The following is an 18,650-nucleotide window of genomic DNA, read 5'->3' on the forward strand; positions in this document are numbered from 1 at the left end:
TTACTTTATATGTGTTTTTAATTTAAAGTTTTTTTTTCAACAGAAAATATAAAAATAAAATTTTAGTCAATGGAAATTGGCCACATCACTCAAGCAACCAATCATTATTGGTGATTCTGTTACTTTTCGATTTCTGGAACAAAGTACTGAAGTGTCGGAAAAATTAGTATATCAACTCACGTCTCTCAGAGTTTCCAGCAGCTATAGCTTTTAGAAACATATCTTTGCTAGGTAGTTCATGGGAAACACACCGGTACCACGTTTTTAAACTTTTTTGGTCTATATTATAGGCTTTGAGCGGATAAACCCAAATTAAATATATATGAGTTTACATTTTAGTCCAGCGGTTTAAATAATGGAAATTTTCTGGATTAAAATGTAAACCGAAATGTCACGTTTTAAACTATGCGAGGTCTGCATTCAAAGAAAACATGTTTATGTTTGAACAAATTCATAGGGCAGTTGTGCACAACGCCGAAGAATTTTGGAATACAGAAGTATTTTTTTTGTGGTAGCTTGTGTTTATATGGAGAAAGTTTAAGCATAGAACTTACGTATGAGATGTTTATTGCTTGCTTTACTGAATATCTATCGCTGCGCTCACACGACATGTAGTTGAACGCCGAATAGTTTTCCGAAACTCTCGAGTGCACCTTGAAACATTTCTCTTCTATAAATTTTAAGTTAGAAAAGTTTTTCAACTCACCACTTTACAAAACAGGAATTCCATCCGTGTTTGTGATTATTGGGTCCAAAAATTCTTTTAATAATATCAAACTGATTCAAACAATTAAAATAAACAAAACATAACAAATATTTTTTTGTATTCGCAGCCATTTTTCTTTCAATTTATGGGCAGCTGGTTTATTTCTGTTTTAATTCAAATATATTCTATATTCTTGCTGCAAATTCTAAACAATTGACCGTTTTCTTTATTGTATTGCATGTTCAGTTGTTTTTTTATTTTTAAACATTTAGTAAATTTATATTTTATTTTAACGCAGCTTTTAGTTTTTTCGTGGGCAATTAATTTTTGTTACACTGTTTTTTTTTAACTATTTATTTAATATATACTATAGATTTTTAATTTGAGTTATTTTTTAGATTTTGATATGGACGAGATTGTGCATTTCAATGTGACAGACTGTTCCATTAGTTTTTGTTTATAAAGATTATAATCTTTATAAAAACCCAGTTTTACATATTTATGTTTGTTTGTTTTAATGGTGTGATCAATTTGTGCTTATTATTAAGAATTCATGAGCTTAACACCGGCTTATAATAATTGAATATTGTTTTTCCAAGAGAAACTGAAAAGAAAAAAAGAAACATTTAATGGCATATTGCGATGGTACCATTTCGAAAATCGCCACGAATTCATCGTCAGGCAATTTCGTAATGTTATCAGAGGTTTCACCGAGATTCGAACCGCGAATCACACGGTGAAACTGCAGTTGCCTTAACCACTAGGCTATCCTGCTTCCCGGTTCGAATCTCGGTGAAACCTTTGATAACATTACGAAATTGACTGACGATGAACTCCTGGCGATTTTCGAAATGGTACCATCGCAATATGTCAGTAAATGTTTCTTTCTTTCTTTACAGTTTCTCTTGGAAAAACATAATAATTGAATATTCAATATTAATAATAAGTACTTTATAAAAACCTTAATAAATTTTAGAGAAATTTTATTGATGTTTTCATATGGCGCAAAAAAGGGAGTTTTCTTTAAGTGGATTTTGCATGCTCTAAAATTTGTTAATTTTAAAACAATTTTAAAGTCACCGCATTTCAAACGTGATTTAACAGCCAATGGATTGCAAAATTCACAGCGCTTTTAAAGGCGCACGCTTAAGTGTTTTTTCAAGTTACTTTTTTACTGCTCCTTACTTAGCGGTTGAAAAATTAGCTGATGAAAAAAAAAATATATTTATTACCTCATAAAAATATTTAAAAATGTTCGAAAGTATTTGAAAATAGATTAACAATATTGGGACATTATTTGAAGTTTACGCTGTCATCACCTTATTTTTGTTTAACAGTTTTTCGTTGATTAGCCTTGGTTTTTTTTTTTGTTTTGTTACATATACTTATATATACACGTTTTCGTATATGTATATTATGTACTATGTACCTTTATAGGTTATGTATGCATGTATATGACGCAAATATGAATATATATTTATGTTTATATGTATATTGCTATAAATAATCATATATGCTTGTATGTATTGTATGACACCTACTGCATGCTACGGACACTGAGAGAGTGAGAAGTTTGTTAATTTGTTTTATTATAATTTTTTTTTCATTTTTATTATTGTTTGCTTAAAAAGTTAAAAATTTTGTTTCAGTTTTTATTTTGTATTTTTTATTTAAATTTATTTTAATACTTTTAAATCTACCTAAATCATTGCAAGTATGCATAAATATTTTGTTATGTTTGTATAATATTTGTTCGTGTTTTATTTCCTTGTTTTCTTTGCTTGATTTAATAATAGACCACCTAATTTTTTCTTTTTTTGCTCTCAGATATTACAATAATTTATTTATTATTATTTGTAGTTTGCAATTTTTGCTGAGTATTTGTTTTGGTTTGTTTCTCTGTTTTGTTTTAGAGGCAAACATTTATGCGTGAGCTTTCACTTTCGCACAAAATCTATTTACATACATTTGATAAACATGCACGATTTTCAGTTACTTTAACAACTACGCTTAACAATATTCAATATTTCTTCTTGTTTTGTGAAGTATATTAAGTCTTTCTTGTAAGAGTTACCAGAGATTAGTTTTTGTTTTAATTTTTAGAAAATTTTTGAAGTTTGTATGTTTTTGTTGTGATTTTGTTGTGTCGTCATAAACGCAAAGTCAGCACGCAGCTTTAAACCAAATTTTTGATGAAAGGTCCTCTTAAAGCTGTTTTTTTTTTTGAAATGCATAATGGCACAATTTTTAGGAATTAGCTCCAAGTTGTTAGAATAAAATTTCCGTTTTGTTTTTATTAAGTAGTTTTTTTCTCCTGTTATCTAATGTTTTGTGTTTTTTGTTAATATTTTATTTAAAGTACTAAATATTTTTTTTTTTTATTAAATATTTTCAACGTACACAGAGATTAAATTTAAAATTCTAAAGACACACCGAGAAATGTTTGTTGAACTTGTTGGTTATTTTGTTTAAATAATCTTTTTCATATTTTGTTTACCTATTTTATTAAGTTAAATTAATTTATTATTTATGCTTCTGCATACTTACAAGTAAATACATTAAACGATTTTTCATATATACAATTTCAAGCTTTTTTGACGAATTTGTTATTTCTGTAGTGATGTTTTGTAGTGTTATTTTTTCAAAATGTACAAAAGTAATTCTAGAGAAATAAAAAATTTGTATGAAGTAAAGTTGTGCCAAAAATTTTATATTTTTAAAAATTAAATACTTTTGTATATTTCTTTGTACTTTTGTAGGCATAATATATGTAAACCTAGGAGAATCTACACGAGGTTTATTTCAAAAATTGTTTATGGCAGGCTGCTTGTATGAATATATTTGTATTAGAAAATCAAACAACTTCAAAGTTTGTGAAATAATTTTACGAATACCTGTGGGTTTAAATTTCTTGTAGGGGATGCAGCGAAGTAGTCTTGACGTTGTTCCAGCAGTAGCCATTGCGACGTTGATATGAAGCTTAAAGCTTAGCGAGCTTTTACGCGATAGTGAACTCTTTTTGTGTGTCATTGTTCTTAAATTGGCAGAGTTCATTTGGAAGTGATGGTGTGGTGTTTCAGCTGAACCAAACACGACAGCATTTTATATGGCGGTGATCTGATACTCAATACTTGGCTGAAATTGCCTGGAGCTGTCAAGAAACTTTCTGCAACGCATTGTTTTCCAGTGGCAGCATTTAGATTGTTTGGGCACGGCAATGATGGACGAAGAAACTTGGTAAAAGCTCCTACTATAAAATCTATGTGAATATTTAGATAAGAGGTGCTCATAGATAACCAACGTCTAAAAAATGTGCATGCATGCCAGCTCGACAAATTTTTCGAAAGGTTCATAGTTTTATTATTTAAAATAACTTTCTTTACGTTAAACGAATCTGATAAAAAAAAAATGATGTTTTAGGGCGCCGAAAGCTCTCAACCGATCTTTATGACTTTTTCTCAATTGGTTCATCTGCTAAATACGTAATAACTACGTTCAAAATATGCTTGTTCATATACTTCTATATTGCTAGCAGTGAGTCGAAGACAAAGAAGCGGCAAAGAAATGGGAGAAAGGGATGATAAGGAACTGTGCGTGGGGAGGTAGGAACGAGTTAACGTATGCAGCGATTGATCCAGCAGCACTTAATTTTCTAACACAGACGCTGAACGTCTGTTAAAGAAATTTTTGAAGCAAACGGTATTAACAATTGTGCAACGAGCTTTTGTACTGTCAGTGTGAGGCTGTATGCAGGAAAAGCTTTCACAGGCGCGCTCGCCTTTTATGCTTGAGACCCATTGTCTGTAGAATCAACTCTTTGGTAATCCACGATATTAAAAATAAACTAGTTTTCAGAAAGTCATTCAAATTTGAAAACCGGCTGGAGCGATATACTATTTCCCTTTATTTGACAATAATAATGATTTTTCGCGAAACACCATTGAATAGAATAAGGCCGAGATTCTGTTGCTCTTTGTGGTGTGCTGCTTTTCAGTTTTTCGTGCAAATTGTCCGACCACCTTTTTTTGTGCCGACTTCAAAGGCTTTGAACTTAAATAGCCATTACTGACTGACTTCGATAGCCGAGCAAATAATTGTTGCATGCTTTTAGGCGCCCCAGATGTGTTCTTTAAAAGACGTTGCTAATTTTTTTTGGGAAAAACTGGGTATGATCGCTTCTAAAATTAAGATTTGTATTCTTTCTAAAAAATTGTTCGATATGCTTTTCTAAATAAGTAATAATGATGAGAGGAATATCATTTTGTTATTGTCCGTCATTGATGTCACGCAAATTCTTTTTAAATTCATTCTTTCTACAATAGAGTTACACCTGCCTTCTAGGCCTTACAAACGCAAATTCACAAAAAGTGTACAAGGCTATTCACACCTTCAGCAATAATGTTGTAATTCGTTGTGCAGTAAACTCGACTTTGTTTATATAAAATCTCATAACAACCGAACAGTATCTTTAAAGAAATCGTTCACATACCTGTGCTGTGAGTACAAAATCAGGGGCCAAATCGCAACATCCGTGATCGTATAACTCGTCACGTAAAAATATGATTTTCGGATTATGACATACGTGAACGTTCTACTTCGATTGTAATTTTGGATCGCAACATACGTGACGAATGGCTGAACGTACACGTAGCGTTCCACTTTCATTCGAACACAAACTGGCGATCCTATGCATACAAATTTCAATGAAAATGTAAGAAAATTGTTAAATCAGATGAACAAGTAAAATATAATAACAAATTTCAAACTCTTATTACTAAAAAAGGTCGAAATCAAACAAGCTTAATCCAAGCCAAAAGGAAATATTGGCGGAATTCTTGGCGAGACACCCGCTTAGGTATCGGCGTGCTTCAAATTTAACTTCTCCAGAAAGTAACTAAAAGCTTTTTAAGTTAAGCGAAATCTCTTCAAGAAACTGCAATAATTTTTTGTTACAATGATATAATACATAAATGATATGCTTGCGCTTTGTTCGATAAGTCCAAAAGGTTACTGCACTCTCTTGACCGCCTTTGGACTATCTTTTCATCGCCTTCGCTATTACTGGAGCTCAAACAAAACAATAAAATTTGATCCATCGCAGTTATTTACCTTATTTTTTTTTATTTCGGCAACCAATTTGACAGTTCAAAATTTATTGTTAGCTAAAAATACAATCCAACCTAATGTGGATCGTAGAATTTATTGTGAATTGAAAATAAATTACGTTCCGTTTGCTATCGTATGTTATAATCCCATTTTGTTTAAACGTTTGACGTATCACGTAATTTTCTTTCGTATGGTTGCTGATCCGTGATCGTATATTACGATTCGGGCCCAGCTTATTCATTACTTTTCTTCTCGAAAGTACTTTTGCAGTGTGAACGCATAGCGAGCAACTGCAACTTTGCCCCGCCTGCCGTGAATACCACATACTTAGGTGTTTGAGCATTGCCGATGAATTGTGAGTGAAATCAAAGAAACCAAATCAGCGAAATATGAGTGGAGCGAAAACAAACCAATGTTTACTAAACGAAATTTATACATAATAAATAAATAAAAAACACAAAGTGATTTTGTTGCAACATAATACGTTTTTTGTTTTTATTAAATTTTTTTTTGTGTTGAAATTTGGTTTTTGTATTTTTTGTAATTTTTTTGCACAATTTTTTGTTTGTTTACATTTTGCTTGCCGTTCTTGTTATGAAGTTTGTTGTTCAAGCCTAGTTTGTTGTTGTGTACTATTTGGAATTTTTTTTTGTTAAAAGTTTTTTCTTTTGGATTTTGCTACGCACACAACAAGAGTGAAAATTTGAAAAATTATTTAATAATACATAATTATATATAGATAATATTTTGCATACAAATGTAATAACTTATTTAAATTGTTAATAGTAATTAATTGAATTGGAAAAAATGCCTATATAATCACGCGCACACGCATACAAAATACAAACTGTTTAATATTTTTAATTTGATATATATATTACATAGTTAATTCTTTTTACTTCATCATATTTTTTTATATAAAAACAAACAACTAATATGTATTACATGCAATAATACAATTAAAAAATACAATAAAATACTATTTATGTTTATTTGTATGTACTCGAAGTATGGTGAAAGTTTGTTAAACGCTAATGGTGAGAAACATTTTTTGTGTTTTTTGTTAAATTATTAATTTTTTTCATAATTTTTTCATATTTTAGTTTTAAATATTTTTCTTGTTTTGTTTAAATTTGAATTATCTTGCTCTGTTAATATAAATTACATATATCTTGATATATATTCAATATAAGTGTGGGTTTTTGTGTTTTTGTTAAATGTGGACGTGGTACATAGAAGCTGAAGTTGGGGTGTCTAATTTGTGTATTGAAATTTTGTATGGCTCATTCCAGGGTAATCTAAATTTTAGAGGAGTATTTGAATGGTTTAAAAAATGTATTGAAACTTAGCCGTCACAAATTTCCATCACTCTTACGAGGGTAATTTGAGGGCAGTGCGTTGCCATATCGTCCGGCTTTACGTAACCAAGCCAGTTGCTGCTACTAAGATGCAACCCCGGTGCTTTATTTTATGAAGTAGTTAACTTGAACAAAACGGATAGCCCAACAGCGGGAGTAAGAAGCACGAACAGGTCCTTGCTTGAAACTATTTATTATGTCCTTAAAACGAAATCTGTTAAAAATTTATGTCACTACTGTCACAGCTGAAATACTGGGCAGGATGGATATTTTATGCATTCGTAAAACAAAATGTAAAACCATTGGTAAAATAATTTTATAATAACCTTTTTTTCCATGGCAAATGTGTCACATCGGTCATATTTCAACTTTTTATATTATTACTGCTAAAGCAAAATAGTATGGCGCCTTAATGCAGAGCAACTGTGATACAGTGTGACAAATTTGTCACATCCGTCACACACACGTAAGTCATTTGAAAAAATATTTTTGTTTAAGGTTTGTTTCTACAACGGACATCTGCCATAAGTTGAACTCTGTATGCAATTTTTTATTCTATTTTTTAAGTAAAACCGCATGAAATATGCTGAAGCATCGCACTCTTCACTTTGGGATGAACCTTATTAAAATATGTATGTTTGATAAAAAAACTGACAAGTATAGAAGATTTAGAAAAATTTTCGAGCCGCGTTTTTTGAAAAAAGAGTTTTTACATTTTGAAAGTTTCTGTAGAAGTGGTTTTATAGTGGTTTACAGAATGTAGATATAGTTTTTTGAAATTGTAAATGCATGACTTTTTCTTTAATAGTCTTGAAAACATTTTTGCTTTTGTGTGTATTCATTATTTGTTCAAATTCTGCACTTTCACCTACTATATGTTCAAATATCTTACGCTGCAGCGCCCTTGCTTTTGCAACAATTTTTTTTTTTTTTTTGAAACAACTTTGCTTTCTAAGTAGGGCTTAGGGGTTCTTCTCATAATTTGTTTTGAGTTATTTTGTATTTTCAAGTTTGCTTATTTGCTTTGCTCATAAAATCTAATTATGTATTTAAGTATTTATATATATTTTTTGTTTCAATTTAATTAATCAATTAATTATGTAGGTAATTTCATATTCTAAGCTTTAATAAATTAATTTGAATAATTGTTATTCAATCACATGGTGGGATAATCGTTAAATATTGTTTTAACAATTGTTGTTTAAGTTGATTACTAAATTTTTTTCATATACACACATATAATTTATTGTTGTTGCTTTTAATTGTTTTTATTTTTTGTTTAACAAAAAAGTAAGCTTAATAAAACAAAGTTATTTGTTTATTGTTGTTGTTTTCTGCGCTATGTTTTTGTAGTGGATTAATAATTATTGTTTTGCGTACATACGTATTTGCTACACTGCATTTGGATTTTCGTTTGTTTTACTGTTATTGTTGCTTTAATGCATATACCTATGTACTCAAAAATAAAAAAAATAGGCTATTGTTGTTGTAGTTTGTTTCGTATATATTTTTCTTGCTGCTAGTTGTTGTTGTATTCTTTGAATAAACAGTAATTAGCGTATGAATATAATTAAAAATTAAGCAATGTGTTTGTCTATTAATACTTTGCTGCTGCCATTAATTGTAATTGTTTTTTTATGTTTAATTTAAAAAATTTGGGTTTGCTTGCTAATTTCCAAAGTTTAAAACACACAGATTTATATATATTTAAATAGACATACAAAGATAAGTTTGGAATATTTTTTTAAAATACTAATACTTAGCTTTCGTTCATTAACTGCAAATTTTTTTCTTTTTTTTTGAATATAAGGAAATTATTTTTACAATTTCTGAATTTTTTTTTAATGTCTGCATATTTCAACGTTTTGTTTCGTTGCATGCTTGATCTTTTTTCTTATTGTTTTACAAAATACTTTGAGGAGCACTGGACGTGATAGTTTTTTGTTTTTGTTTTTTAAGCCTAGTTTGTTATTCATTAATTATTGTTAAAATTCTAATGCTAAAAATTGCGTGAAATGAGTGTTGAATTTTTTCAAGTGCATGTATCCTAAATCAGAGAAATTCGTTGATTATATGTATGTATTTTTTTTTTAATTATGCAAAGTGAAAGCTAGAAAAGCTGCGTTGAAGATTAAAAAAACAAAATATTTAAAGCAACAATTCAAATCACTCAAAACACCCTGAATGCGTTTCATTATTTTTTTTTTATAACTTGTTTACTGCAATTTTTAAACAAAATTAAGAATTTATTTATTGCAACATATAAAGCTTTTGAGAATAAAAAAAAAGTTCTTAAACCGCCAAAATGGCACTGAAGTGCTTTAGCTCTGCATTTTTTTTTTTTGGTTTGCTAATTTTTTGTCGAAAATACAAAAATGATGCCTCAATAGCGAAAGCGCATCGTGAAATTTACAAAAGTAGTTTTCCCGAATTCGCAATTGATAAAAGCTAAAAGCGCATGTTCCTTCAGCGTAAAAGCTTTCGTTACTGCTGCGTGCTTACACGAAAAGCTTTTGCGCTCTGCAAATAAAGCGCAAGTTTACCGCAAGGAAGTATGTTTGCATTTTCACTTTTATTTTTGTATATTTTTTTGTTTTTATGATAGTTTTTTTTTCACACTAGGCCTAATTTAGTTTATTTGCATCAATTAATAAATACATCACATTCATGGTTCTATTTTTCGCTTCATTTTAATTAATTCACATTACATTTTACATTTAACTTTTGTTTGTAAGTATGTACGTGTATGAATTTTAGATGTGTGTGTATGTGTTCATTTGTAAACTGTTGTGATTATGAATTATTAAAAAAATGTTGTGAATTTTTCTTGTTTTAAATTTTATTGCTTTTATTTCTCAAAATGTACGCTTTCATATATTTAAAAATTATTGCAGTTCGAAAAGCTCAAAAAAGTTAAAAATTAATAACTACATATACTAACTTAATTTTTAAATCTATTTCAAATTGGAGATCTTTTGTAAAACAAAGTGTCTATGTGGAAAATTATTTACTTAATAGCTAAACTAATTATTTTAAATAATTTTTATATGCAATTGTGGTAGCGAAAGCTTATAAAAGCTCAAAATAAAAAAAGCTTACTCATGTGAAATGTGCTTTTTGTTTTATAAAACTGCTCGAATTCTCAAATATTTTAAGTTTAAATTCACATGAAAATGTGGAATTGACAGACATTTGAAATTTGAGATCTTTTGCAAAAGTAAGTTTAAATGTGGTAAATAAAAAAGTTGGAACGAAGTTATATAAAACAATGTTTAAAGTAAACTTAAGCTAATAAAAGCTTTAATCTTGAATACAGCGCTTCTCTTTTCAATTTGAGTATCTAGTAAAAACATGTGAAATTAGATTTTTTTTGAAGCTTCGATTTTAAAGAAAAAATGAAATTCGCTTTTGCATATAATGCTTAACACATTGGTTTTAAATTAGAGCAGCTTTGAGCTTTTCGTTAAATAACGTATATTCGGAATTTGTATGCACTTCATATCGTTCGTATTAAGATTACACAATTTGAGCAAATTTGCATTTGCAAAGTTTTAAAAAGCTCATAAAAAATTTGCATACGTGTGGAAGCTTCTTCTGAAAGCTACATTTGTTTTTATATCATTGATATATTTATATTTATTTTAAAAAATAGTGAATTTTAGCCAATAACTGCAATAACTTTTTAGAATTTAGTATTGCTCACCTGCACATTTTTCACGATTTTGCCGGATTTATGAAAGGATGTGTGTGTGTTTGTATATTTTATTGCAGTTGTTGTAGTTATTATTGATTATTTGTTACCTATATAAAATGCATATTTAACTTACATTAAATATTAGTTAGTTTACTTTGTTTTTGTTATTTTATACACTAACTATATCATATATCATAATTTAAATATCCTAATTTACATATGTATGTAATATAATTATTATTATTTAATATATATATATGGGGTATTCCATCACATTTCGACCAATTTTGAACCCGACCCCTTTAGAATTGGCTGAAAGTTTGAAAAATTTGAAAAACTTCTGAAAAACGTCTTTCGTAAGCTAGAAAAAGAAGAAGGGGTTGGGTTCAAAATTGGTCGAAATGGGATGGAATACCCCATATATATATATATATATATATATATATATATATACTCATTATTTGTTAGTTAATACATTACTATATAACACAGATGACTTTATCTTTTGCTTTCTTTTCTTACACACCTTGCCGTCGCTCTAAGAATTTCTTTCCATTTTTGTTGTAATTTTTTTTGTTTAGTTTTTTTTTTTTAAATAATTTTTTATGCACAATAAATAAAAACACCATCCTACATATTTCCATTAACAACCTGCAGACATCCTAAACCTTCATATTACATTCCTTATTGATTTTTTTCGGACTCGCACAAATATATGTATATTTGAAATTTTTTTATTTTTGTGTTTTGCTGTCCTACTACACTTATTTTCACTTCATTTTGACGATTTGTTTGTTTGTTTTTTGCTTAAAATTAAGTTTATATATACATTTTTTAAATGTGTGATAGTTTTTTGTAATTTTTTTTCAATAGTTATTTTTTGTTAGCTTAAAAAAGTTTGATTCTCTCATCTCATTGGTTTATACTTATGTAGGTATGTATGTATGTTTAGTTATTGAATATCTTACTGAGCCGTGTTTGGTCTATTGTTAATTTTAGTAGTAGATACAGAGTTGATATTTTTGTGAATATACTATTAATTGTTTTTTATGCATTGAAGCTATTGTTGTTTATATAAGCTATTGTTTTTTGTTTTAGAATAGTTTTGTGGCTATTGGAATAGTTTGAGTTTTCGCTAGTGATTTTTGTAAGTTCAATATATTTATGTGCTTTTTCGTCTTCTTCGTCTAATTTAAATAGGCTAACATCTACGCTACACTACTTGCGTTATACAACTACATACACGCATTTAGATTGATTGAGTTTTTTATTAAATATAATATGTTTCTTTATGTTTGTGGGTGTGTGTGTGCCTCAAATGAATGATATCAATTTAGTACTTAACAAATGTCAAATTAATTACTAAATTTAGATTTTGCCAAAATTAAATTACATTTTAACTACATGCCAATTAATGTGCGAATCAATGTTCTGACTATAAACTAGGTCACGAATTTTATTTTGCTGTGGGTAATTCCACAGATAATTACATTGCGCATGAGTGTCTAAAACTATATAAAAGCGCTGAGTTTAATAAGTGTGGGGCTTTTTAAAATTGAAAATTTAAAATTGTTAAAAATATAAATGCAAATAAAAGCTATTTGAAATAATAAATTTATATAAAACTGCATGATTGAAGTTTGACCAAAGTGTGTAATACTAGAAGAATTTCTGAAATATATAGCGCGTTGTTGAAGCGTGAACTTGACTGAATTATACAGTAGGTGTTTCGTGTAAAGAGAGAAGGAAGAAAATTTATATTAACCGAAAACCCGAATAATAATAAAAAGCTTTGATTCTAAGAAACCTCACAACAAACTTTCAGCAATGCTATATCTCACAAGAATTCACAAAATACCTGCTCTTGAAGTTTAATGTGCCTACGAACTTCGCCAGCCAAAAAGGTATTAAAAGACTAAGTAAAAATAGGAGCTTTAAATTATTTATTTATATGATATTTTACTCCATTAATCAGTTCTATTATGAGGCCAAAATGTGCGAGGAATGTTCTACGATGTGGCAGAAAAATAAATCAAAAGCGGTTCAAAAGAGTCATAATTGAATGTTTTTTTGCGAGGATTTGCACAAGACTCATATAAGATCGTTCTCTCAGTACATTTTTGGGAACTTAGTCGAATTTCTTCGAAGAAATTTAAAGCTCATATAAGAGCGCTTTTTTAACAGAGTTGTTCATTTTTTTGTGGGTTGTTTGTGCAATGTATTTTTGATTAGTTCTTGGGTATTCTTTTTTTGGTTTTTGTACAGTTTCTTGAATCCTTATTTTTTGAGTCATATTGCAGCTTTTCTTGTTCTTTTTTCAGAATCTTTGCTTGCAAATTTTTCATTCTCATAAACTCTTTTGCTTCATGTTGACATATTGTTAGAGAGCTTTTTATTATTTGCTTGCTTAAGTTCGGTTAATTATTTTTTAAACTGGAATCGTAAGCAAATCGGTTTACTTCTACCTACAAGGCTGCAAAAAATACCTAAAAAATAAGCAGGCTCTTTAAATATAACTCTTGATGACAGCGTCATGGATGAAAGCAAATATCTTCATATTGAACTCTCCTAAATATCTTGTATTTTTTATCAAAGAGAATGGCTTGCTGTAGTTTGTGCAGTACCCCATAATTTAGATATTAATTTGCTGCGTTGTAGCATATTTTTATACTCAGCTGAGCAGAGCTTGCAGAGTATATTAATTTTGTTTCCATTGGGTTTATGTCAACTCTGCTTCTACTTTTTTCCCAGCTGCCGCGCCTTTCGTCATCGGCGCTTGAAAAATTACTCTGCTTTGAATTTGCATTAAAAAAAATTATATTTCAACTTTACACTAACTTAATAAAATTCGTACAGATAAAATTAACATGAAATTCGTGTTTTGAAAAGTATTTTTGTGTATATTTTTAGTTTTAATTCTTTTTTTTTTCTTATTATCAAACATTTATGTATTAATTAATATCACATCGACTTTGTTTGTTTTTGCGTTTTTTGCAATCGCATTTACTTAAAGTTTTAAAGAGTTTTTTATTTGCATTTTTTTGATTTTCCCTTTCTCAAAATTATTAATAATTTTCTTTTTTGAGTTTTATTCTTTTCGAAAAAGATCGCTATTAAATATTTTCACTGTATAGAAAAAAGAAATAAATTTAAACAGATTAATAGTTTTAGTTTTACTTTGTTTTTGTTCATATAATACTACCGTTAAATACAGTGCTGAACGCGTAGAGAAGGCGTTTGCTTAAATTTTTTTTGCATGGTTTATAGAAATTTTTGAAAATTTTCTTTGTATTTCCTTTAACGAATGCAGTTATCCAAAAAATAGTTATCAACACTAATTTCACTGCTTTTACTATGCTGTGTGTCAATGAATGGTTTGAAGACCGCTGATTTGTTGCGCCGCTGGTGTTTCGTGTGTTGTTTGTATGTTTCCAACGTACGCTACATACTCTAATTTTACTGCTAGGCCTACCCCTTAGCTTGAAGTGTACTTTTTTCGGTTCTCTGTTGTCTGTAATTGTTGATTCAGTTGTTGTTATATGTGCTTGTGAAGTACTTGCTGTTGTTTATGTTGCTATTTTGTAATTATGGTTATGATCTTTGTTTAATTGCTGATTGTTGTTTTTGTTTGTAATACGAAATTGATTTAATTAATCATTTCCACTTATTTAACGAAAGAAATGACTTGAATTTCTATATTTTTGGGGTTGTTTTCGCCGTTTTCCATATTTTGTTTAATTTTCCTTAGCGGTTTCATTAACCTTTCTTAAACTATCATAATTTGCTTCCATTTGTTTGTTTTTTTTCTTCAACATTTTCTTACATTTTGTTTTGCCTCTTTTGACTTTTTTAATATACTTGTTTGCTTTTGCTTTCTTGGTGTCCAGTAAAAATAATGAAATTCGGAGGGATTGTTGAGAAAATAAAGTATTCTCATTATGCGTTGTTCCTGCTTTTTGTTGTAGTACGTGAGTACATAATTATTTTTAATGATTTCATTTGTTTAGTTGTTGTATGTAGTTAAAGCCACGCCCATTTCATTAATATATTAAGAAAATAATAAGTATGAATAGCACATTTGTACTTTTATTTACGTTGGCTATTCCAAAGATAGCAATTGACCAAATTTTGCTGCCCTTCGTTTTTTCTCAGGTTTATCGCAACTTTTATTGTCGCTTGTACATTCAAGTGGCTGCATACAGTAGAGAGTTAAATGAGATCTCTGGGTAGGTATGTATTTATGTATGAATGTATTAAAAAATTAATAATAATAACTCTCTTCTAGCAACCCATATAGCTGGAACTTGCTTAATCGCAGGAGTAAAGCTTGTTCTTGGTCAGCGTGAAATCGGGGCTTATCAAAATGGTATTGCTGCGTGTTAAATTTCTGTAATGAAGTGTATAAAACATTTTAGGTTAGACCTTTGTTTTGAGCAAAACAGCATTTGTGCTGCAATATTTCTCCTTACGTACTTGATAAATTGTGGTAGTAACGATGTCCAGCCGCTTTTATCTTGCTTCAGCGTGAGATACAACTCGAAGGTGGAGACGGTGTAGTCGTCCACTTTGAATGAGGCAATACGTCTGCAAGAAATAGAGATTGAAATTTAGTGTTAGGAGTAAATTGCTAAAAGCATCTGTGATCTTTTTTTTTCTGTGGGATGTCAGATGATAAGGACCGCCTTTATTTTGCACCGCGACCCCAACCTAAATCTGACCAACTTTTAAAATGAGATTTTTCGTTTTTCTCAAGTTATGAAACTTGCCCTTTTTAAGTACCAAGTACCCGTGAAGCTCAATGTGTTATCATGCACAGGTACGTCTAGAAAGCTTATGTCTTTTAATTAACTAGCGCTCGCCCAGAGGTTGCAGATAAACTTCAGAAGAGGTAACTTTACCAGAAACAAATAACAACAAACAGCGTCGTCGACTTCTTGTCGGCGATAACGGAAACTGACAAGTTAAAGCTTTATTATCGACTTACTGTTGAAAGCGAATATTAGCGGCGAGATATCGGTTTGTTATCAGCTTCTTATTGGTTTCTCATCGGCTTGTAATCGTCGGGTTACAGATGTGTCATCGATTTCATATTGAAATTTTGTCGATAGCTGTTTCATAACAAACCGATGAGTCGTCGTTAACAAATCGATGACCCGCCTATGAAAATTGGTAAAACTCCGATAAGGAATTGATAACTTTTAATTACAAATCGGTGAATTTTTTTAACCATCAGATAAATTTTCGACAATAAATCGATAAAATGCCATAGTAAATTAATAAATTTTTGATAAAATATCGATTTACTGTATAATAAATCGATAAATTTTTGCATAAAAAGCCGATCACATTTTGATAACAAGTCGATAAACTTGTTTGATCAAAATACCCTCCTAAAAGGTATTTTAAATACCAAACGAGTTGAAATCTATTATTTGAAAATGTTTGAAGAAAAAGTTTCGTCTAAATGGTTGACATTTTCCCAAACATCGAGATGCATTATTTTTGGGATGGATTGAACTGTCCAAACAAACATGTTAATTGCATTTACTTTGATTGAATTATTCTAAAAAAAGTGTCGATAAAATCATATATATGTTGCTATTTTAGTCTTGCTTCTCTTCTTGTAGTTATAACGATACTCCCCGAAGGTTTTGGGTTGTATTATTGATGTTGATAGTCACTTATCCTAGCATCATTACGGTACTAGACCGACCATTTTGGAAACAATTTGACGTGACCCCGCTGAATCATCTGGATCACCTCACCCTCGGTGGGGAACTTGGTCCCTTTATTTTTTAAACGAAACCTGCGTCCTTGAAAAACTTAGTCGCTATATTTTCTGAACGATTCCTGTGTTTACTTTCTACCTCAACTTGTGTGGATGATTTTGATTCTGGTGCGGAATATCTTTTGTCCTGTCCTAGAATATAGTTTTGAATAAATGTCCGTGCTGATGTCGTATTTTAGAACCTGTACAAGCCCACTGTGCAGCTCGGTTAAGTACAAACAGAGCTAAACTAATTGGACCCTATTGAGAATGAGTATCCATAAAAAATTTACCGCTCTAGACGAATCCAAAATTTATTTCACATTTCACCTTTGCTGCTTAAGCTGTCCAATGAGGTTTTCATTTGGTAATAAATATTTTAGGCACGAATGTTCATTTCGATCACATGCAAAGCGTTTTGTCCCCACCCCTAATTACTAGTTAATTGAATTTTCCCCACTGTAAGCTAGCTCTTATCATAACCCTCACACCCCAATCCTTTATCTTTTGTTTAATAAATTAAATAATTCAAATTAACTATAATTTTATTATCTATTACTTACCTCACATTGTTCGGGTCACATTCGAAATCGATGTATAAAGAACAGCCGCGCACGCCACACGGTTCACGCTCTGAAGCTTTGATTATTTCGGCCGCAATACGCGGCATGAGATCATATGGCAGCGACACTTCAGTACAATCTAAATGACGTTTCTTTGCATCACGCAACTCCGTTTGTACTCGATGAGCTAACTCATTGACAGCAGCGATATCAACATCGGTGGTAGCACTACCAAAGTAGCTGCCAGTTGTTGGTGTGCCACCGGTTGGTGTAATTGCTGCTGTCACTGGTGGTTCATAATAGAACATATTATTGTTGTAGGTGGCCTCCATTGCTGTGTGTTTTGTATTGTTGATTTGTTGCAGTTGTTGTGATTTATGTGTTTGTTTATGTTGTTGCTCAGTATATTGCTGTTGATTGTAGTGTTGTTGATGATGGTAATTGTTGGCGTGTTGCTCTTCTTCGTGCTGTTGGTTATAGTGGTGCTGATAGTCTTTATTGTGTTGGTGTTGGTGGTGATAGTTATTGTGGTGGGTGCCACCGTAATGGTGATTATTATAATAAAAATGATGATGTCGCTGCTCTTGTTGATAGTAATGATGATTGTAGTTGGGTTGTTGTTGTGATTTTTGTGGTGCTGACCAATTGCCCCCGTCAACACAATCACTGCCCCCTATAGCGTCTTCTCCGTACAACTCGTCTATGTGTTGTTGCTGTTGTTGTCCCGCCTCGTCGTCGTGGTTTTGTGTTGTCGCCTGGCTGTCGCTTCGATTGCTGTTGCGTTGATTGTGCACAACGTGGTCGCTGGTGATATTATTGCTGGTTGATAATTGTGATGATGATGGTGGTGGTGGTGGTGGTGGCGTTAATGGACTCGTCCAGTCTGCTGATTAGAAGAATCAATAATATTTAGAATTAAGACAAAAGTTTAAAAACAATTGACAAGTTTGTCTATTGAAAAATACAAAATCAAATTCATCTTCGAAATATTTCAGGGATGGAAAATAACTGTTATAGGTCAAAACATAAACCAAAGAAATCAGACTTAAGAGGGTACTGCCAATACTTATACACAGCCTATCGATAAATAGATTGAGTTGTTCATTTCTTTCGGAAAATAACAGTTTTTTGAGTGTTTTATATTTCTCAGAAAATAAAAGTTTGTTTCTTATTCTTTTTCTCTTTTTTCAAAAAATGTTATTTTCATAAGCAAATATGTTTGTTTTAGAGACAGGGATCTTTATATCTATTCGATCAACTTTTTGTACGTAAAATAAAAAACTCAAAATTTTTTTGAAAAGTAACTGCTACTTTCCGAGCTTAATAAAATAAAAATAAATAAATAACAAAATGTTTTAAAGTAGCTGAGAGAGGAATCAAGAACTCAAATAATAACTTAAATATTTCGAGCAAAATAAAAAAATTGTTTAAATTACTGTTATTTTTCGATCGAACT

The 18,650-nt window shown here is 30.3% G+C and overlaps 1 protein-coding gene across 7 annotated transcripts in view; it reads right to left on the reverse strand.

The window, feature by feature from the left end:
• Positions 1-2,198: 2,198 nt before the first annotated feature.
• Positions 2,199-18,650, reverse strand: part of LOC137254075 (putative mediator of RNA polymerase II transcription subunit 12) — a 45,665-nt gene continuing 29,213 nt past the window's right edge. For 5 of the 7 annotated variants that reach the window (XM_067791773.1, XM_067791771.1, XM_067791772.1 and 2 more), the window contains exons 3-5: positions 17,195-18,080; positions 15,338-15,448; positions 2,199-15,251 (exon numbers count right to left, since the gene is read on the reverse strand). In XM_067791773.1, coding sequence (XP_067647874.1) covers positions 15,173-15,251; positions 15,338-15,448; positions 17,195-18,080 — 1,076 coding nt within the window. In that variant the 3' untranslated portion in view covers positions 2,199-15,172. The remainder of the gene's footprint in view (positions 15,252-15,337; positions 15,449-17,194; positions 18,081-18,650) is intronic. The other 2 variants (XR_010953970.1, XM_067791770.1) reach the window with 2 other exon arrangements.

This window comes from Eurosta solidaginis, chromosome 5 (assembly GCF_040869045.1).
Source record: "Eurosta solidaginis isolate ZX-2024a chromosome 5, ASM4086904v1, whole genome shotgun sequence".
Classification (NCBI taxonomy): domain Eukaryota; kingdom Metazoa; phylum Arthropoda; class Insecta; order Diptera; family Tephritidae; genus Eurosta; species Eurosta solidaginis.